The 20,875-nt window shown below is 38.4% G+C and overlaps 2 gene segments (V, D, J or C); both read left to right on the top strand.

Annotated features, from left to right (window-relative positions):
• The first annotated feature begins 5,230 nt into the window (after positions 1-5,230).
• Positions 5,231-5,732, top strand: LOC128099580 (immunoglobulin kappa variable 1-39-like). The segment is given in 2 exon segments: positions 5,231-5,290; positions 5,413-5,732. Coding segments are annotated over 2 exon segments (375 nt in total).
• Positions 5,733-15,768: 10,036 nt separating this feature from the next.
• On the top strand, positions 15,769-16,290 carry LOC128099581 (immunoglobulin kappa variable 1-17-like). The segment is given in 2 exon segments: positions 15,769-15,840; positions 15,968-16,290. Coding segments are annotated over 2 exon segments (378 nt in total).
• The last annotated feature ends 4,585 nt before the right edge of the window (positions 16,291-20,875 follow it).

A 20,875-nucleotide genomic window follows, 5' to 3' on the forward strand; every position in this document is an offset into this window, starting at 1 on the left:
ATTAATTTGGAGTGGGTTTACTCAGTTTACAGTTTACAGTCCACAACTAAATTAAGTCAGGGTAGTAATTCAATGCAAACCTGTAGGCAGAAACTGATGCAGGGACAATGGACTATTACCTAAGACCACCTTTCCAGAAGTGGCACCACCCAGAGTGGGCTGAGCCCTCCAACATCAATCATTAATGAAGAACAAAGTTGCTCATAGGACAATCCAATGGAGGTAATTCCTTAACCAAATTTCTCTCTTCTCAAAATATATTTATGTTTGTGTCAAGATGACAAAATATAACCAGTACACTTAAGCACTTGAATATGCTTAGGTCTACAAATGGGTGGAAGAAGTAATAAATGCATTTTTCATAATTATACCTGCTTATCCTCAGGCTTCTAGAATCCATTTTATGCATAGTTCTGGGGAAATTAGAAAAGGATAAAAGATATGAGAAGATATATTGTTAGTAAATATAAGAAATACCATGGAAAATGGTTGTGTACACTGGATGAAAATAAAAGGACAGCTAACTAGCACTAAGGACACAGATTTCAGGTAAGCTTGGATGAAGACTCATTCTGTCATCACTTTGATCGTCTCTCCAGCAGGGGTCGCCATGAACACATGTCTTCCCAGTTAATGGTTCTCCAGCAGATGTGTCCATCAGTGAGCACAAAGAAGGACACAGTACCCAAGGGGAGGAACTGAATCACAGCAATACAAAGGGCAGCTTGCATTCAGCTTTCTTGAAGTCTTTCTCTCTGGAATTATCTTTTATTTCAGTAATCTCTTTAATGCATGAAAGTTGAGGATTGTCTGTGTGTCCTTTTAATATATATTGATTTAAGTGAGTATATTTTGGTCATGAGATTGGAAACATCTGCATTTCATTGCTCACACAGCAACATAAACATAACAAAATGACCATGCATTGTAGAGTGATCCCTGGCTAGTCATGGGACAATTCGATGGAAATGGATATATATATATATATATATATATATATATATATATATATACATATATATATATATGCCTCTAGAAATAAATTTAAAAGTTTGAGTTCTAGAATATAAATCCTGTGCTAGAAATTGCTATTTTAATATCCCCAAGAAGATGGAAGAACCATGGTTTAAGATAAATCTGTTCATAGTCTAGGGTGTAATTGAAAATGCAGGGGAAATTTTTTATATAATCATGTTCCTTATGTGTGAAAATATTTTTCACAATATTCACAGGAATATTTGAGATTTGAAATAATTAAGTCATCTTTTCCTTACCCTTAATTGTAAATAGTTGTCTCTGCCACAACACTCACATAAACATGAACTTTATATTCAGTAAGTGCAGAAGAAATTGATTTTGAACATATATGCAAACATTTTTTAGATAAAATCAGTGCAAAATTGATGCTAATAATGGTCCATTCAGCTGTCATAGCAATATGTTTTATATTACGCAAGCACTTCTCAGTGTAGTTTTCTTTGTGAGATATATAATACTTCCTTAAAGGAAAATATGTTGCCTTTTAGTGGAGCTATTAGCTAATAAATTTAAAATACAGGAATTAAAAGACACCAAATTAGACTTGTTTACCTAAGAGATGGCACTTAATTTATCACTGACACAGAAGGCGGAGTATAAGCCCAGCAGCCCAGCTTTCCTAATCTAGGCTGTGCACACAATACAACAAATGTTTGAGGTCAGCACTTGAGGATTTGGGTTCTGGTAATGTTCTACATCCTGATGTTCCTGTTACAAATCAAATCACTATCCTGCCATTCAGTAAACGACTTTGGTATCAAATGTCCTTTTGGACAACTAAGTCTCAGGGGAACATTTCTGAACTGAGATTTCCTGTTCATCACAATCCAGGCTTAGTTTCAAAGCTGCATTTTTAGGGTCAGTGGTAAAAAATGATAAATTTTATCTTGTTGGGGATATTAAAATAGCAATTTCTAGCACAGGATTGTTATTCTAGAACTCAAACTTTTAAGTTTATTTCTAGAGGCTCATCTATCTATCTATCTATCTATCTATCTATCTATCTATCTATCTATCTATCTCCATTTCCATCGAATTGTCCCATGACTAGCCAGGGATAACTCTAGAATGCATGGTCATTTTGTTATACTGCTAATCATTATTTTTATAAAACATAGATAATCAATGAATAAATATTGATGTTACACTAGTAGCTTGTATGATATTAATAGAAATGGCAATAGTGGTAGAGGATCTGGTAGGTCCTTAAGTCAAGAATTGATTCTCTCCAGTGGCAGTTGTTGTTAATGAGCCCTATGACTTCAGACCCTGGTATATTTGGCTATTACTCACCCACAAGGCAAGGTTTTCCCGTCCACTGACAGTAACTTTCTTGTTCTTATAGGGTAAAGGTGGATATTTAGTGTCACCTGAGAGCCCTGTTCCTCCTTCTTCAAGGTTCAATCCTGTACTTTGAATGGGAGAACATACCCATTTGCTCGGCTGCCTTGCAAGGGACACTCTCCTCAGTCCATTGCGGCTTCACATTCTATGATCTGTTTATCGCTCCACCTCACACAGAGGATATCTCTTCACGCACTGATCAAATACTCTTTCTTGGATTCCCAAAGAGATCTTTTCCAAGCCTTTTGAGCTTGGCTGATGTTAAGAACTGGATTTGCCGAATTTTTCTGAGACCAAAGCCTTGGAATACTCAACATGGTCATGCCATATCAACAATATACAGTCACTCATTACCTTGCTCACTCAGGGTTTCCCCTGCTTTATATAATTTTATTCTACTTTGTGAACTGTTGGAGGGTCAGTCACACACCTTAGTCTGGCATTAAAAACTGCTTGTATTAGGAACTATAAGGCATGGGACACAGAGTGATGCACAGCTTTGTTGAACAACATATTTTCTAGCATTGCTGAATGCTTGCCGTGAGCACATCAACTTCTGAGAGGGTATTTTGGTTAGGAGGAAGAATCACTATATATATATATATATATATATATATATATATATATATATATATTATTGCCACCTGAGTCCTGGGATTAAAGGCGTGTGCCACCACTGCCCAGCTTATATATATTTTTCTTTTTTTATTATTATTATTAAGAAATTTTCTATTCACTTTGCATACCAACCACATATTTCCCCCCTCTTCTCCCTTCTCACACCCCAGCCTCCCCTACCCCCGCTACACCCTCCATGCCCACATTTCCCAAATCAAAGTCTCCCATGGTCATATATTTTTAATGTAATTTTTAAAGTACCCTTTTGGAATTTCTTGCATGCTACAATGTATTTTAATTGCATTCACCCCCACTCCTTTCTAATATTCTTCACCCTCACTCTCTTCAGACTTTATAACACCCCCCCTTTTATGTAACCCACTGAATCCAGTTTGTACTTCAGTTATACACATTGGCATGAGACTAACCTACCAGGGGCCAACCCCTAAAGAAAACTGATTCTCCCCACTCTAACAAACTTATTATAATTTTAAAAAAGATACAAAGTAGGTCTCAAAAACATAGGAAAACTAAAGTAACATTACATTCGGTATGACCTGAGGAGCTCTAATAATGACCAGTCTTACAAAGCATGCCAACTGTAACAGTAGTGGCATGAAAATCATGAAATAACCAAATACTTTCTGATTGGAATTAAGGTCAATTAGGTAAGACAAAATCAATATTTGACACAATCATGGGACAAGAAACTGTAGCTAGAACAGTCATAGATCCTATGATAGGAATTGTAAATGAAGACACTTGGGCAAAGTAGTGAACAAAATAGACAACAAACACCGCAGTAAAGAAACCCTGTTCTTTAGTAACAGTGCCTTCCCAAGAAAGTATATAAAAGAGGCCAGGTAACTAATGATTACAGTTTTGTAAGCTGGTCAAGACCTGAAAGAATAAATCCAAATTTTTTTTCATACCTTAATCAATGGAAAACAATTTCTTAGAAAGTAAAAGTTTTCTTTACACTCATGGCCACTCTTTTATGGTTGATTTCTGTTTAGTACCAGGAGCAGGAAAACTCATTTCTATTTGCCTATTTTGATACTAGAAGAGCTTCAATTCAAAATCATTAATTTTAGGGCTGAACCTGACAGAAATAAATTATAAAGTCCTAGTCTTGTGAAAGCTGCTAACATTGAAAACTGCTAGGGAACACAAGTTGATAGTCATTCATGCCTAATAGACAGACAGTCCTGAAATGCTCAAGAGATCTGAGAATATGGCATTTAAAATGTTTAATACAAAAGCTTTTCATGAGACAGAGACATGCTGGCTCCTGGCAGCTCCATTATTTCCTCCAAAGAAGATGAGTGGGCACAGAAAAACCTGCACCTGGAACTTGCTCCAGAGTGGCAGCACCAGCCACGGAGCAAAAATTGCCTTTCACCTCATCTGCTGCCAGGGCACTCTTTAGACCATGGACAACAGGACTCTGGGGAATCCATTGCCTCACTTTGCCTAGACAAGGTAGGCTGGACCTCCCCACAAGTTCCTACCCCACAACTATTGGATCTGCTGAGACCTGGCAGGCCTAGGACTGGCAGCTGAAGACCGATGTTGTTGCCCTGAGACCTCTGCCCTCACCAGCCATGGAAGACCCTGGGATGACTGTCTAGGTAGCTAGCAAGTAAGTCTCCATCACTTTCAATTGCAAACCCAGTGCAGCTTTAAAAATCCTATTAAATAAGCATTGATTTTAAATCCTATCTTTTCTATTCCTAGCAAAGTTGGCTGCCAGATATAAGAACTGACTAAAAAAGGTGGCAATCCATAATGGAATCATACCATATGGTTCCTTTAAATTTACCCATGCATAGACTTTTAACTTTCAATTATCTGACTGAGTAAAAGATTTAATAGTCCCTCCTCTGTTGTATATTCATTGTCAGTCAGATATTTGTGTATATTGCCACTAACATATCTTTGAAATATATTATTCCAAAAAGAGCTTATGGATAGTAGAAATTTTCAAAGAAAACTCTGAAATATCATCTATAATTTTAAAATTAAAAAGTGAATTCTCTATAGGCATATGTGTGGTCTGACTTCAGGCATCTGGGGACTCTGTGTTTGTGCTCAGTTGTTGAGATAAGCAAGCCTTGCAGCTGTGCCCACCCTAACTGGTTCCCAGTGATTTGCATGCACTCACTGCACAGCCTTGAGGACTTCTTCATATACCAGTCACACCCTGTGCAGTTGTCAGTGCAGTCAGGACTCAGCATGGACATGAGGGCCCCTGCTCAGCTCCTTGGGATCCTGCTGCTATGGTTACCAGGTGAAAAAGGACTAAAATGGGAATTTCACTGTTACACTCTGATTATTGTTGACTGAAATTTGGGTGAGGTCCTCTCTTATCATGCCTAACTATGTGGACATTTATTATGTCTCCATTTCTAGGTGCCAGTTGTGAAATCCAGATGACCCAGTCTCCATCCTCCCTGTCTGTATCTCTGGGAGACAGAGTCACAATCACTTGTCGGGCCAGTCGGAACATTAATAATTATTTAAACTGGTACCAGCAGAAACCAGGGAAAGCTCCCCAGCTCCTGATCTACTATGCATCCTACTTGGCAGATGGGGTCCCATCAAGGTTCAGTGGCAGTGGGTCTGGGACAGATTATTCCATCACCATTGGCAGCCTGGAGTCTGAAGACATTGCAACTTATTACTGTCAACAAGGTTATACCCCTCCCACAGTGATGCATGTCATAACATAAACCTCCATGGAAGCAGAAGTGAGAGGTTGGGCTGCCTCAGCTGCTCTTCATGACTTATTCACTGAAACTTTCTGAGATGTCATAGGCTTTTTACAAAAATCTCACAGAGAGACATTAGCTTTTCTAGAAGAGGCTAAACAGTCCTCTCTTTATGCTACTATCTTCCTTCCCTTTCATTTTCTACCATATAGAGTACCAATGCCGTTTCTTCCTTGGCAGAGGACACAGCCATTTCCTTTGAGGATTCTGAGTTGTATCACCATCTGGAACTCATACAGAAGAGTTTTTCTGTGGACATTCCAAGCACACATTATTTAAATGCAATGAATTTGCTTCTAAGAACCAGCATTTAAATGTCAGGGAAGTATTATTGAGAGAAGCTAACAATAAAAAGAATTCCTGGTTTTCTCACCAAAGCTAAAGCACATGTATGAGAGAAAGTGGAAGTTGCCTAACCATGATCTTCTGTTGTGCCTTGAAATTGCAGCCCTAGGTGTTGATACTCTCAGCTGTTTGCAGCACTTCACATAGGATTCTTCTATTTTGTTTGATACTTGTAAGCAGATGAGTGGGATGGATATAGGAGCCAGAAGAATCCTATGTGAAGTGCAAATAGATTTGTTTATACGAAGTTATTAGAGTAAAGGTCTGTTTTGAACATGCCTCCAGAAGTGGTATTATTGAAGAATTTATATCCCATAGCACAGTTTTAGTATCAAAACAAAATACCAGCCCAACAATTTTGATCTATCTTCAAATCTGTCTTCTTTTGAAATTGTGTGTAGGAAGATCTATTTCCTGTGGGATTTTTAATATGTCTCATTCATATATGTATCTATCTGTGCATGTTGATTACCCACAGACTTAATTACTATGATTTTTGTGCAAAAGAGAACAAGTCACAAGACATAATACCACATTTCTGGGCTTCACATTTTCTTAGTTTTGCTGTCTTTATATTTTCTACATAAGTTGTGGACTGAGTTAATCAACTTTAGAAACTCCTTCAGGAATATTAGTTTCATTACATTGAGTTTATGTGCAAATTGGAGATAATATACATTTAAAAGTGGTTTCATGGACCTGGAGAGAATGACCAGTTATTAAGAGCACCTGATGCTCTTGAAGAGGACCTCGGTTTGATTCTCAGCACCCACTTAATGACCCACAGCTATCTTTGACTTTAATTCCAGGGGATAGAGCACACTCTTCTGGCCTCAGAGGGCACCAGACAGGCACACAGTGTTCTTATATATATGCAAGCAAAACACTCAAACACAGATAAAGTCTGTATTCACTTGTATGCCTGTTAACATACAGGAACTATTCCACTACCCTTTGTGTATGTACATACTTTATTAAAATTACTTCTAAATATTTATTTTGAGATTCCTTATTTATGAATTTGTATACTAATCTTATCAGCAAATATTTTATCTCATGTCCTTCATTGCTTATTTATTAATAGAAATGGTGTATCTGTGCTATTATTTTAGATACAAGTGATAACAGTGACATTTTGATCTTTTCTGTAATCTGAGATAAAAATGCCCAATGTTCTTTCACTTATTATGAATAAGATATTTGCCTTACCTTTATAGGACAATATATGACAGTAAGATATTTTTGTGACTATGCCTTGGTTCGTTAGAAGTTTATCATAAATAGTTATTGACTCCAATAGAAATTATTTTTAAGACACTATAGAGTTACTTTTATAGATTTTTTTTCTTAATTGTCAGAAGGACCAACTACATCGATTGTTAAAATGACTATTGTTAAAATGACTTTTGTCTTGTGAAATACATTCAACTAGATTATGATGCATCATGGAAGATGAAGACAGGAAGGAAAAGGCAGGGGTAGAAGGAGAAAGAGGAGGGAAAGAAGAGGAGGAAGAGACACTAATATAAAATTTACTTTGTTCTGTTCCTCTATATGTCTGTCTCAATTTACACATCCTTCAAAACAACTTTGTTAGAAAAAACATTTTCAATAAAATATCAAAATTTCTCAATGGTGTCAGAGGATTAGTGCTGACATTTGCTCATTTCTGTTTACTGTGTGCATTCTCTGTGGTCCCTAACCGTAACAACAAAAGGATCACAGAATGAGCCTTTCCATCTTCCAATGTTTCTATCTTAGTGAATAGTCACTGTTTTAATTCCTTAGCTATTTTGAAAGATTTGTGGTAGCCATCTTAATATCTAAGACGCTCATAATAGAAAAAAGATGTCTTGAGACAAGAGAGATTTTTGTATTTGTTTAATTTAGATTATATATTTTCCCCTTTTTTTGAAAATAGTTTTTTCTCACATGATGTAACCTGACTATGGTTTCCCATTTCTCTTCTCCTTCTTCCTCTTTTCCTACCCTTCCATCAGGATCCATGCCCTTTCTACCTCTCAGAAGAAAACTATGCTCTGGGATGCAGCATACTTGATCATGTCACATGATTTTAATGTGTTCTTGGATTTGTTTTGCATCCAACCTCTAGGAGAAGTAGAATCATTCAAGAGTCCTATGTTATTCAAAAGCACTGTCAACAGTGTGACAAATGAATGATGGGTATTATTTCACTTCAGAGAACAATATGAAGTGACCTTTGACAAGTGAAGGAAAGGAGAAAATAGTGGACATTTGGCCCCTTTCTGTAATATGACAGTGACCACAGAATGGACCCAAGTAAATCAATTCATCGCAAGTAACGACTTCCTTTGTGATAAAAGTTTCAGAGAGAGTCATTATCCTATATCACTGTGCAGAGGGAAGATGAGAGATGCAGACTTGAGCATGTGGCGTCCAGTATGACCACCTTCTATTGTCTGAGTAGAGTTAATTGAAACAGAGTTGATTATGTCATTTTGCCTCATTTGCATGTGACTAAATTTTAAAGTGAATATTTACACAGATAAAAGTAAATACTATAAAACAAACAAGTTGGTGAATTTTTTGTAGGTTTCCTACTCATGCAAATTTCTGAATTCTACATCTGCCTCCACCAGTCACTGGATGGGAATTCTATCATGACAGTTAGGGTGTTTGGCCATCTGATCATCAGAGTAGGTCAGCTCGGGCACTCTCTTGACCACTTCCAGTAGTCTATAGTGGAGGTATCTTTGTGGATTTCTGGGGACCTCTCTAGCACTCTGCTTCTTCCTATTCCCATAGGGTCTTCATTTATCATGGTGTCTCTTTCCTTGTTCTCCCACTCTGTTGCTCATCCAGCTGGGAACCCCGCTCCCCTAAGTTCTCTTTCCTTCGACCCTTGCCCTCCATTACTCCCCCACCCCCACCCCCAGTTTGATCATGTAGCTCTCATCCATTTCTCTTTCACTGGGCGATCCCTGTGTCTTTCTTAGGGTCCTCTTTAGTAGGTAGCCTCCCTGGAGCTGTCAGTTGTAGTCTGGTTATCCTTTGCTTTACATCTAGTATTCACTTACGAGTGAGTATATACCATGTTTGTCTTTTTGAGTCTGGGTTACCTCACTCAGGATGATATTTTATACTTCCATCCATTTGTGTGCAAACCTCATGATGTCATTGTTTTTCTCTGCTGAGTAGTAGTCCATTGTGTATATGTACCACATTTTCTTTATCCATTCTTCAGTTGAAGGGCATCTAGGTTGTTTCCAGGTTCTGGTTATTACAAATAATGCTGCTATGAACATAGTTAAGCATGTGTCCTTGTGGTATGATTGAGCATTCCTTGGGGATATGAACAAGAGTGGTATAGCTGGGTCTTGAGGGAGGTTGATGTCCAATTTTCTGAGAAAGTGCCATATTGATTTCCAAAGTGGCTGTACAAATTTAAATTCCCACTAATAGTGTAGGAGTGTTCCCCTTGTTCCACACCCTCTCCAGCATAAGCTGTGTTCAGTGTTTTTGATCTAAGCCTTTCTGATGTGTATAAGATGGTATCTCAGAGTTGTTCAGGAGTCCAATCTGTGAGAGAGAGGAGGGCTTATATGAGCAAGAGATATAAAGACCATGATAGAAAAAGCAGAGGGACAAATAGCCAAACTAGCAGAAACACATGAACTGTGAACCAATGGCTGAGGAGCCCCCACGGAACTTGATCAGGTCCTCTGGTTAAGTGAGACAGTTGATGAGCTTGGACTGTTTGGGAGGCCCCCAGGCAGTGGGACTGGGGCCTCTCCTTGATGCATAGCTGTCTTTTTGGGGCCTAGGGCCTATGCAGAGACACTTTGCTCAGCCTTGGTGCAGGGAGGAGGGGACTGGACCTGCCTCAACTGAGTCTACCAGGCTGGGCTGAATCCCCATGGGAGACTTTGCCTTGGAGGAGGTGGGAATGGGGGGGTGTATTGTGGGGAAGGTTGAAGGGGTGGGATCAGGGAGGACAGAGGAATCCGTGGCTGATATGTAAAATTAAATTAATTATAAAATAAAAATATTTATTTAAAAAAACAAAAAAACCCAAAAATTTCTGAATTCTAATAAAAATTTGAAGAACCTTACAAATATGCCTCATTTTATTATACAGCATCAAAGACAGAGAACACTCCCAAGTACACTGTACACTGTTTACCTTGATTGAAAACCCAGACAACTATTCAAAGTAAAAAGACAAAAGGAAACATTATAGATCAATATCCTTAATCAAAATTCAATCACAACAAATAAATTCAAAACTGTGCAATAGAATTAAACAGCCATTTCTCAAAACATACAAATGACTAATAGGTATGTGACAAAAATGTTCAATGCTACTATTCATGAAGTGTATGCCACTAAAAATCTTAATGAAATATCTCTCTGTTCTAAGAGGTAAACCATTCATTGTAATATAAGTCAGTATGACCACTAGGCAAATCACCATAAGAAGTTTCAAAACACTGAAAATAGAACTATCATGTGCTCTAGTGATCCTATTATTGAATCTATATGATGGTTAACCTTGAATGTCACAATGATGTCAGAACATGGTCAAAAGAATGATGCATGGTGGACAATCCCTTGGGGAACTGAGAGGCCCCATTGGGGGGAAAAAGCATAAATTATTTTATCTCCTGTGAATTTTGTTCCCTGGATTGTTCTTGCAATCCTCCTGCAAAAAAACATTTACATTCAATTTATAATACATGTTTATTCTTGTTGGAGGTCAGAGCATGGATATAAAACCCAATCTGGTCAGTGTGCACCGAATCTGGATATGGCCTTCTGCCTTGCTTTTATGCCTTCTCAGATATAACCTACTGTACATGTTGGGCAAATGTGTTTAAATTGGTCTGTCCTGAGAAAGTTCTGGGAAAGGACTTCTCTGTTAATATTTAGTATGTGCTTACTGACATTTATTTACATGTTTTCAGATCATGTCTTTTTCTGAACTTCAATAACCTTCCTTGGATCGCTGCTTTCTCTGTTTCATTCCTGTAGAAGAGTACACTGATACTGAAGCAAGGTTGTCTAGAGTGTTGGACTGTAGTCTGCCCCATTCTTTGAGGTCCTCAGATCCCAGGTCCAGGAGACAAGATCTGTACAAGTCTATGAAAGCCTACATTGGTGGGATTGAGAAATTCACAGGGAATTACTACAGCGAACCTCTATGGGGGCTTAGAGGATTAGAGTTTTATTAATAATGGGTGTGGGAGGCTCTGACATAACACATACATTGAGGGATTTAAAATAAAAAAAAATAAAAAAAAATTGGGAGGTGGAATGGGGGAAGACACAACTCAGTATGAGGAAGTAGTTTATTGGAAGCCTGTTCCTGGGGACTAAATATTGTCCTAACAACATTCTAATCTCTCCACATAACTGTCATTTTAATCAGTCAGTCTGTGTTTGCAGACAAAGCTTCTTTTCAGGAATTTTTTGTCCATACCTTGTTTCAACATCTGGAATTCAGACATGTCCATTTGATGTCATTTTGTTATTAATATTCTTTCAATCATATATATATATATATATATATATATATATATATATATGTATTGAACACACACATATATTTGAAGTGAAAATTCCTTGATTCACAGTTTCCAGTGATGTATTTAATGTGTCTATAACAGATCCAGGTCACTCCTTAACTTGGTGTCCAGGCTATGAGACAGACCCCAGCCTCATATTTAACACCTTGGTTGGCATAGTGATAAGGCTAATCATTGTGTAAAATGCTGTAATATGGTAAATGCTAAGAGTATGTTAGTAGAGAAACAGAAGTTAAAATTAAATATTTACTTCCTCACCTATACTATTTATATTTTTAACACCATAGGCATAAGGGGCTAAGATTATGGTATCACATGGAACAAGTGTAGGCATTTTAAACATTTTAAAAACTATGGAAAAGGGAAATGCTCTGTGGGTAAGACCCTGATTTCACTGTGGAGGGGGAGTGGGAGTTCCTTTTGTTGACTTTACATCCTGCAACAGAGAGAAAACTGCAGTGTCCCTCAGAAGTGAAATCATTTCCTGTTCAAACACAACATGCTGGCAAGACCTACAGGAAACTCAGAAATAATTCATTCAGAATTCCAGGAAGCAGCAGAAATCATGATCTGAATCACAGTGGGAGAACAGCAAACATCATGACAATGGTTGAGACAACAAGGCAGCTAGACCACGAACAAGGCTTATTACAAACGACATGATGCTCATTTGAAGGAGAACCAGTTTCTTGGGGCAGGTATCCAAAGAGCAGTCCAGTGGGAAGATTATAAAATACCACAGGCCCTGGAAGGAGCAGGAAGGAGGCCTTTGGAGAAGTGCCAATTGTAGCTCAACTGGGATACTGAGACCCTGCTAAAGAGAAGGAGGTAAAGATTGCAGAGGAAATCAATGCCTGATAAAAGACCTGACTTGGCAATATTTAACAGCTCCAAACATAAAGTTAGTAACCACGAAAATAGAAGAGCTGTGAGGATCTATTCACCAAATCTCAGAACTCTAATGTATGGGAAAGAACCAATGGGATAACTGAGCAGAGACATATACAGCAATACAATAATAGTAGAGAATTTCAGTATTTTACTTAGAAGGGCACAGAACAGGTCAAAAAGGGAAAGTGTGACATTATTAGTTCTTTAACACATTAGACCATTTAGACCTAACAGATTTACATCAAACACTCTGCCTACAGAGCAGGGTGTACATTTTTCTCAAGAGTACATGTGATATTGTCTAAGATACGGTATGTATCTGTCACAAAGAGAACCTCAAACGTTTAAAAGTTTTAAGCACAAATCATATTCATTTCATGTGCACGTGGAGGTGCAACTAGTGAATATATGTGTGCACACATGTGGGTGTACCTGCAAATTTGGAGGTCCAGTTCAACATTTTGGGTTGATCCACTGATGTATTTTACATTATTTTCATTTTGTATTGTTTTTGAGACAGGGACTTCCACTTGCCTGGACGTTGCTAAGTAAGCTAGATTGGGTGACCAGTGAGACTCCTGTCTGTCTCTTCCTGTTTCTTCCACAATACAAGTTGGTATTATGATCATTTGCAACTGTCCTTGGAATGTTTTTAGATGTATTATGGGGATCAAACTCATGTCTTTGTGTTGTACAGAAAGTATTTATGACCTGAGCTACTCAAATATTCATTTTATCAATAATAAAAATGGGAATTAATTGCAAAAGAAATCAGAAAGACACCTGAAAAATTAATAAATATAACAGAAGCACACACACACACACACACACACATACACACACACACACACACACACACACACACACACACACACAATTATTTTGTAAATTGACCTGAAGAAGAAATCACCAAGGAAGTTAAAAAATATTGAAACACAGATGAAAATGGAAGGAGTAAACATTAAAACTCATGTGATGTCTTTTGGAGCCCATTTTTAGGTTTCCTAGTGGCTTTACCCAGCAGGTCTGCATAAAGAGGATAATTGGACCATGGGTCTGAGTATAGGTGTTTGAGGTGGTCTGCCCTAGGATGTGCTTAGGGGTGGTCTTTTGCTCCACCCCTTAGCATTACCTCAAATAGGACAGAGACAGTCAGGGCCCTATGGATTAGGATCCAGGCCCTCCTGAGGCTATCCTCTTTTTTCTATCTTTTTCTCTTTCCTCTATCCTTCTAATTAATATTTCCTGCTGCTTTTATCAAGAGTACTCTGGGGAAAATTTAGGGGTGAGGGATGGCCACCGAAAGATGTGATATAAGCCAAGGGCTGCTATGTAGCTTATATTAACACAGTGCAACATTCTTAAATGAGATTCTGAATTGGATACCTTTTTAACTAGAACAAAACCCTGTCATCTTTGTAAAATGCTGAGATATAAATCTTGCTAAAAGAATCCCCATCTGAAAGACTGATGTAAGGGAAAAGGTCACTCATAGAAGAGCCCACCTGTAATATTTCAGAAACAAAATACTGTCATCTTGGTAAAACGCTGAGATACCAAACTTGTTGAAAGAATCCCCATCACCTAAAAGGCTGATGTAAGGGAAAAGGTCACTGATAGAAGAGTCCGCTTGTAATGCTTCAATTAGAGAACAGAATGAGCTATTTTAAAAATTTATCAACTGTCCAAGAGATGGACCAGCATCCCTCACAGCTCAGTGACAATGGATGTGGGTGTGATGGAACCTGAAGCTGTCTCTGATGATTACTATAGCAGTGACTATAAGGTAAACCCTATGCAACAATTAGGGCAGCCTGGCTGCCTTGATGAGACTGCTGACTATTAATGCTAAGACAATGTAGTTCCATGAGGTTAATACTAGCCACACATGACAATATTAATTTAAATTTGATTAAAGTATATACAAAAACTCTAGTTGCACTCACTATTTCAAGTGTTCAGTGTCCACGTACAACTTCTGATTAGTGTATGTTGTATTGAAGATCTTGTACTCAAACACCTTCATTGAAGAAGAGTCAATGAAGCAGTGATAGTTTAAAAGCTTACTTTGGTCATTCTCAGTTCAGAGCACAAATTCACCCACTGTTTTTCTACAAGTCTAGAGTGAGCTAAGCCCTTCACTATCAATTACTAAAAAAAATATCCATATGATTATATACAGCATTATCTTATGGAGACATATTCTCAATTGATGTTTTCTCTCCTCAGATGACTTTAGCTTGTGTCAAGTTGACATAAAAGTAACACCATGGTGTGAAATATAACTATAAGAGATATCTGATGGGGAATTTGGAGGTTTGTGGATCAGAGTTACTACAAGGATAGACTTTGTGTTTATAACATGCCTTTGCTTCTAACAAGGAAAAGCTTGAATAAGAAAGATAATAAATGGTTATCCCAGAGTGTAGAAGACACTGATTTGGGAATTATTTGTGTTCTTAGAGAAAGAGACATGCCAAAGTCTTTTAAAAGGCAGAGAACAAGTAAGTTCCCTAAACTGGCTGAGCGAAAAAGGTTCTTAAGAAATAGAGGACAACGCTTACATGAGGGTGACAATTTAGTTATGACACTCAGTATCTAGGCTGTTCCCTACAGATCATTAAACTATGTTTATCAAAGTGTGTTTTTACATTTTGTTACTTTACCATAGAGCTATAAATGTATGCATATATACTGACCTCCTTTGGTTGCCTTTATGCATCTAACTTTCCGTCAAAATTATATCTCTGTCCATCACTTGTCCTGATGATTTATCACATAAAACCCCAGAGAAAAAAAAAGACAATACTTTGGCCTCAATTTAAATTTTTTGCAATTTGAAAAGAATTAAATCTCCAATTGTCCATCTTATATTCAAAATTAGAAAGAAAAATATTTCATCCGTGTAGTGAGATATGAAACAAAATGGAACAAAAAAACCCACTCTTTTTAAAGGACACTGGACTAATTATATCCTATGATCCCCATGGGGAAACACTTTCGTAGCAGCCAGTGTGTGTCTTCCTGGTCTGATAGAGGGTCCTTATAGACTGTGACTTCCTGTGTTACTGAGCTGAGCAAACCCTGCATCTGTCCATAGGCCTGACAGACTTTGCTAATTTGCATGTGCCCAGAGCATATCCCCCTTAACTGACAGATTCTTAGCTGACTTCACAGGCCCTGCAGGAGCCAGTTCCAGTCAAGACACAGCATGGCCATGAAGGCTCCTGCACAGATCCTGGCAATTTGGCTTCTCTGGCTCTCAGGTATGTTGCACAGCATAGAAAACTTTATTCAGCTCAGAGTAGCTATCATTTTCCTTCTAATCAGGGAATTGCTAATACAACATTGTTAATTGTGTTATTTTTTGTTTGTTTGTTTTTCTACTGTCAGGTGCCAGATGTGACATTCAAGTGACACAATCTCCAACCTTCCTGCCAGCATCTCTAGGAGAAAGAGTGACAATCAATTGCCTGGCAAGTCAGGGCATTAGCAATAACCTAGACTGGTACCAGCAGAAATCAGGAAAAGCTCCTACACGTTTGATCTATTATGCAACTAATTTGCAATCTGGTGTCTCATCAAGGTTTAGTGGTCAATACTCTGGGAAAAGTTTCACTCTAACCATCAGTAGCGTGGAGCCTGAAGATGTTGGAACTTATTATTGTCTGCAGCATTACAGTGCTCCTCCCACAGTGATACAAGCCATGACATAAACCACTGAGGGAAGTAGAAATTGGAGGTTGTGCTGCCCCAGCTGCTGCTCCTTGTTTTTTTATGTGCTCAGACTGCTTGCATATCAAGAAATAGTTTTGCTTGAAAGTGCCCAGATATCTGCATAGTAATCCTTCTCTCTGTGGTCCTCTGCCAGCATGCAGTGTGCATCTACCACAACAGCAAATAAACTGCCTAACCATGTGGTCCTTGGATAGGTCTGGGATGTTCAAGGAGACACTGCTGATAATTCAATTTACATGTGACATAACACAGGAGAGACTCAACCTATGCCTCATATGGTTTACCACAGGTGCTGATGGATGGGGAAATCCTTTCCTTTCATTTCATATTTCAGCAAGGATCTTTATTGAGCAACTCTACAGGAAACCAGAGAAAGTAAAGACTAACAGACAACACCTTTCCAGAATTATTCTGAGGTCATTTCCAGAGATGAACAGATCATGAGAGATCCAGTGTAATTAATGGAGCAATCCCTTAGTTGTTTTATCATATGAAGGCCTTGTGGAGAGCTGGTGAAATGTACAGGACTGGGCCTGGTTGGAACATCGTTTCCCTACATTGGGGTTTTATTCTTGATTGATGTGTCTCGGCCTGACTAGGATGAGATCTCACAGCCTCTTTTGTGTCATGGACTTCATTGCCTCTACTGGGTGCTTATGCCATCATAATGTTCTGCCTCAGAATGTGTCCAAATTTACAAACCCATTGTAGATTGAAATTTTTAAAGTGCTTTTGGTCATGTTTTCGCACATCTGGAGGGTATATTAACATGCAGTCCACATGTGCTCCCTTCTGTCCATTTGCTCAGAGAATGAACCTCAAAAACATGGCTGCTTTTCCTCATTTGCATCATTAAGGGGATAATTGTTTGCAAAATGATTCCTTATTTATTATTTGTGTCAGTAATTTATTAACTATTCCTCACAGGAGGCACCAAAATGTGTCTCTTAACAGGTTAAAGAAAACTCAGAGGGCAACCAAAATGCATTGTTGCCTCATTAAGATGAAAATTGAAACTTTCTCTTTGGTGCAATCACTTATCAGAAATACCAGGGCAAGGAAAAGGTATAATTCTCTCACCTGTAGCCTACTAATGAGTGGACATCTAACACCTTAAAGACAACAGAACCCACCAACCTAGCATCTGAGTATTTGTTTTGTGTGTAAAGGCACTCACCAAAAAGCAAAGAATTTGGCCACATTTCAGAATACAACTCAACATCCAAAAATATGCAGAGCGTTGCTACATGACAGCAATGATGGAGTGAAAAGAAATAAAAAAACAATAAACAAACTATAGGGTTGAGAAAAAAGGGGTGAAGGGAAGAGTAGATGAGGGAGGCTTAGACATATATTTAACCAAAGGAGAAAAATGTCTTGTTCCAGCTGTATTTCTGTTCGTGTGATATAAAACTGACTGACCAAAACCATTTTTGAGAGGAAAGTGTTTATTTGACATATATGTCTAGATGGGCTTACTGCTCATCTTTGAGGGAAGACAGAAACTGAAATAAAACAGGAATTAAAGTTGTGACCAGGGAGGAATGCTGCTCCCAGCTGTCCCTCATTGCTTGCTCAGTTTTCTTTCTTGTACATTCCAGGGTCACCTCACCAGAGATGGCACCACTGCCAGTGAAGAGGGCTCTCCCACATCAATTACCAATCAAGAAAATGTTTCATAGACCTGCCCATATTTTTTTAATTAAATCTCAATCATTTGATTTTTACCAATAAAGACTCAGGAGCCAGGTGCTGGGGTGAAAGCTTGATAGCAAAGAGAGGCAGAGCAAGCACCCAGGTGCTTTCTCCTCTCCTGCCATCACAGAAAAAGCTTTCTCCTATGCCAGTTCAAACAAAACTCTTCCAATTGACAGGATGTCCCTCCCATGAATCTCTCTTTCTCTCTCTCTCTCTCTCTCTCTCTCTCTCTCTCTCTCTCTCTCTCTCTCTCTCTCTCTCTCTCTCTGTGTGTGTGTGTGTGTGTGTGTGTGTGTGTGTGTGTGTGTCTGTGTGTGTGTCTTTCATCCTCTCTGTATTCCTGACTCCCTCTTATATGATATCCAGGCACAACCTGGCACCACATTTACTCACCTAGCTCTGGGAAGATGCTGATGGCATGCTGTGGTAGGCATTTCCATTTAGACTCCCTCCAGGTAGCATGCCAGCTGCTTTATGCCTAGATATATGTACCTGATCTGGGACATCAAATGTTGTTTTTAACTAAGTGATTCTATTTACTAATAAAGACTCAGGAGTCTGATGTTGGGGTAAAAACCTGCTATATATCAGAGAGTCTGAGAGGAAACCAGCTGACCTTCCTGTTTGGCCAGAGCCCCAGAAGAGAGCCATCCCAAACCAAAAAAGCCTGTGAAACACGAAGTCCATCTGTAGTCCTTCCCGGGCATCTCCCTATCCGAGTTTCTGGCTTTCCATACTCTCTAATGCTAATTCCTGTCAACTAGTTACTGGTTCCACCCTCTGTCCAAGGTTGATTTTATTAACACAGTCTTGGAGTTTCACAGTGTGATCAAGTATCCCACAATAAATGGTACCAGAAAAGGGGGAATTCAGCTTCCAAATTTCCCTTCCTGCACATACCACAGATAAACAAGGGTAAATGAGGCAGAGGGGTGGCAATGTCTAAAAAGAACGAGTCAGCTCTGAGTTTCTGGGATGAGAAGGATGAGGTTGAATCAACTTGTCTGGGAACACTCAGTAATTCCCCTTACACACTGCCTCACCTATAGTGTCCTCAGACCTTCCTCTATTTGCTGAAGTCACATCTTTGCCATTTCATGAGGATCATAAGACTCAGACCATTAATTTGGAGTGGGTTTACTCAGTTTACAGTTTACAGTCCACAACTAAATTAAGTCAGGGTAGTAATTCAACGCAGAAACCTATAGGCAGGACCCGATGCAGGGACAATGGACTATTACCTAAGACCACTTTTCCAGCAGTGGTACCACCCAGCATGGGCTGAGCCCTCCTACATAAATCATTAATGAAGAACAAAGTTGCTCATAGGACAATCCAATGGAGGTAATTCCTTAACCAAATTTCTCTCTTCTCATATATATCTATGTTTGTGTCAAGATGACAAAATATAACCAGTACACTTAAGCACTTGAATATGCTTAGGTCTACAAATGGGTGGAAGAAGTAATAAATGCATTTTTCATGATTATACCTGCTTATCCTCAGACTTCTAGAATCCATTTTATGCATAGTGCTGGAGAAATTAGAAAAGGATAAAAGATATGAGAAGATATGTTGTTAGTAAATATAAGAAATACCATGGAAAATGGTTGTACACACTGGATGAAAATAAAAGGACAGCTAACTAGCACTAAGGACACAGATTTCAGGTAAGCTTGGATGAAGACTCATTCTGTCATCACTTTGATCGTCTCTCCAGCAGGGGTCGCCATGAACACATGTCTTCCCAGTTAAAGGTTCTCCAGCAGATGTGTCCATCAGTGAGCACAAAGAAGGACACAGTACCCATGGGGAGGAACTGAATGAATCACAGCAATACAAAGGTCAGCTTGCATTTAGCTTTCTTGAAGTCTTTCTCTCTGGAATTATCATTTATGTCAGTAATCTCTTTAATGCATATAAGTTGAGGATTGTCTGTGTGTCCTTTTGAATACGTATTGATTTAAGTGAGTATATTTTGGTCATGAGACTGGAAACATTTCCATTTCATTTCTCACACTGCAACACAAACAAAAACTTCCAAGGAAGAACCGTGATTTAAGATAAATTTATTCATAGTCTAGGGTGTAATTGAAAATGCAGGGGAAATTTTTACATAATCATGTTCCTTATGTGTGAATATATTTTTTTCACAATATTCACAGAAGTATTTGAGATTTGAAATAATTAAGTCATGTTTTCCTTACCCTTAATTGCAAATAGTTGTCTCTGCCACAACACTCACATAAACATGAACTTGATATTCAGTAAGTGCAGAAGAAGATTGATTTTGAGCATATATGCAAAAATATATGAGCATATTTTTATTTTTGGATAAAAATCAGTACAGAATTGATGCTAATAATGGTCCATTCAGCTGTCATAGCAATATGTTTTATATTACGCAAGCACTTCTCAGTGTAGTTTTCTTTGTGAGATATACAATACTTCCTTAAAGGAAAATATGTTGCCTTTTAGTGGAGCTATTAGTAATAAATTTAAAATACAGGAATTAAAAGAAACCAAATTAGATTTGTTTACCTAAGAGATGGCACTTGATTTATCACTGATACACAAGGCAGAGTATAAGCCCAGCAGCCCATCTTTCCTAATCTAGGCTGTGCACACAATACAACAAATGTTTGAGGTCAGCACTTGAGGATTTGGGTTCCGGTAACATTCTACATCCTGATGTCCTGTTACAAATCAAATCACTATCCTGCCATTCAGTAAATTCAGCTTTGGTATCAAATGCCCTTTTGGACAACTAAGTCTCAGGGGAACATTTCTGAACTGAGATTTCCTGTTCATCACAATCCAGGCTTAGTTTCAAAGCTGCATTTTTAGGTCAGTGGTAAAAAATGA

Source organism: Peromyscus californicus, unplaced genomic scaffold (genome assembly GCF_007827085.1).
Source record: "Peromyscus californicus insignis strain IS unplaced genomic scaffold, ASM782708v3 Scaffold_6__1_contigs__length_162567912, whole genome shotgun sequence".
Taxonomy (NCBI): domain Eukaryota; kingdom Metazoa; phylum Chordata; class Mammalia; order Rodentia; family Cricetidae; genus Peromyscus; species Peromyscus californicus.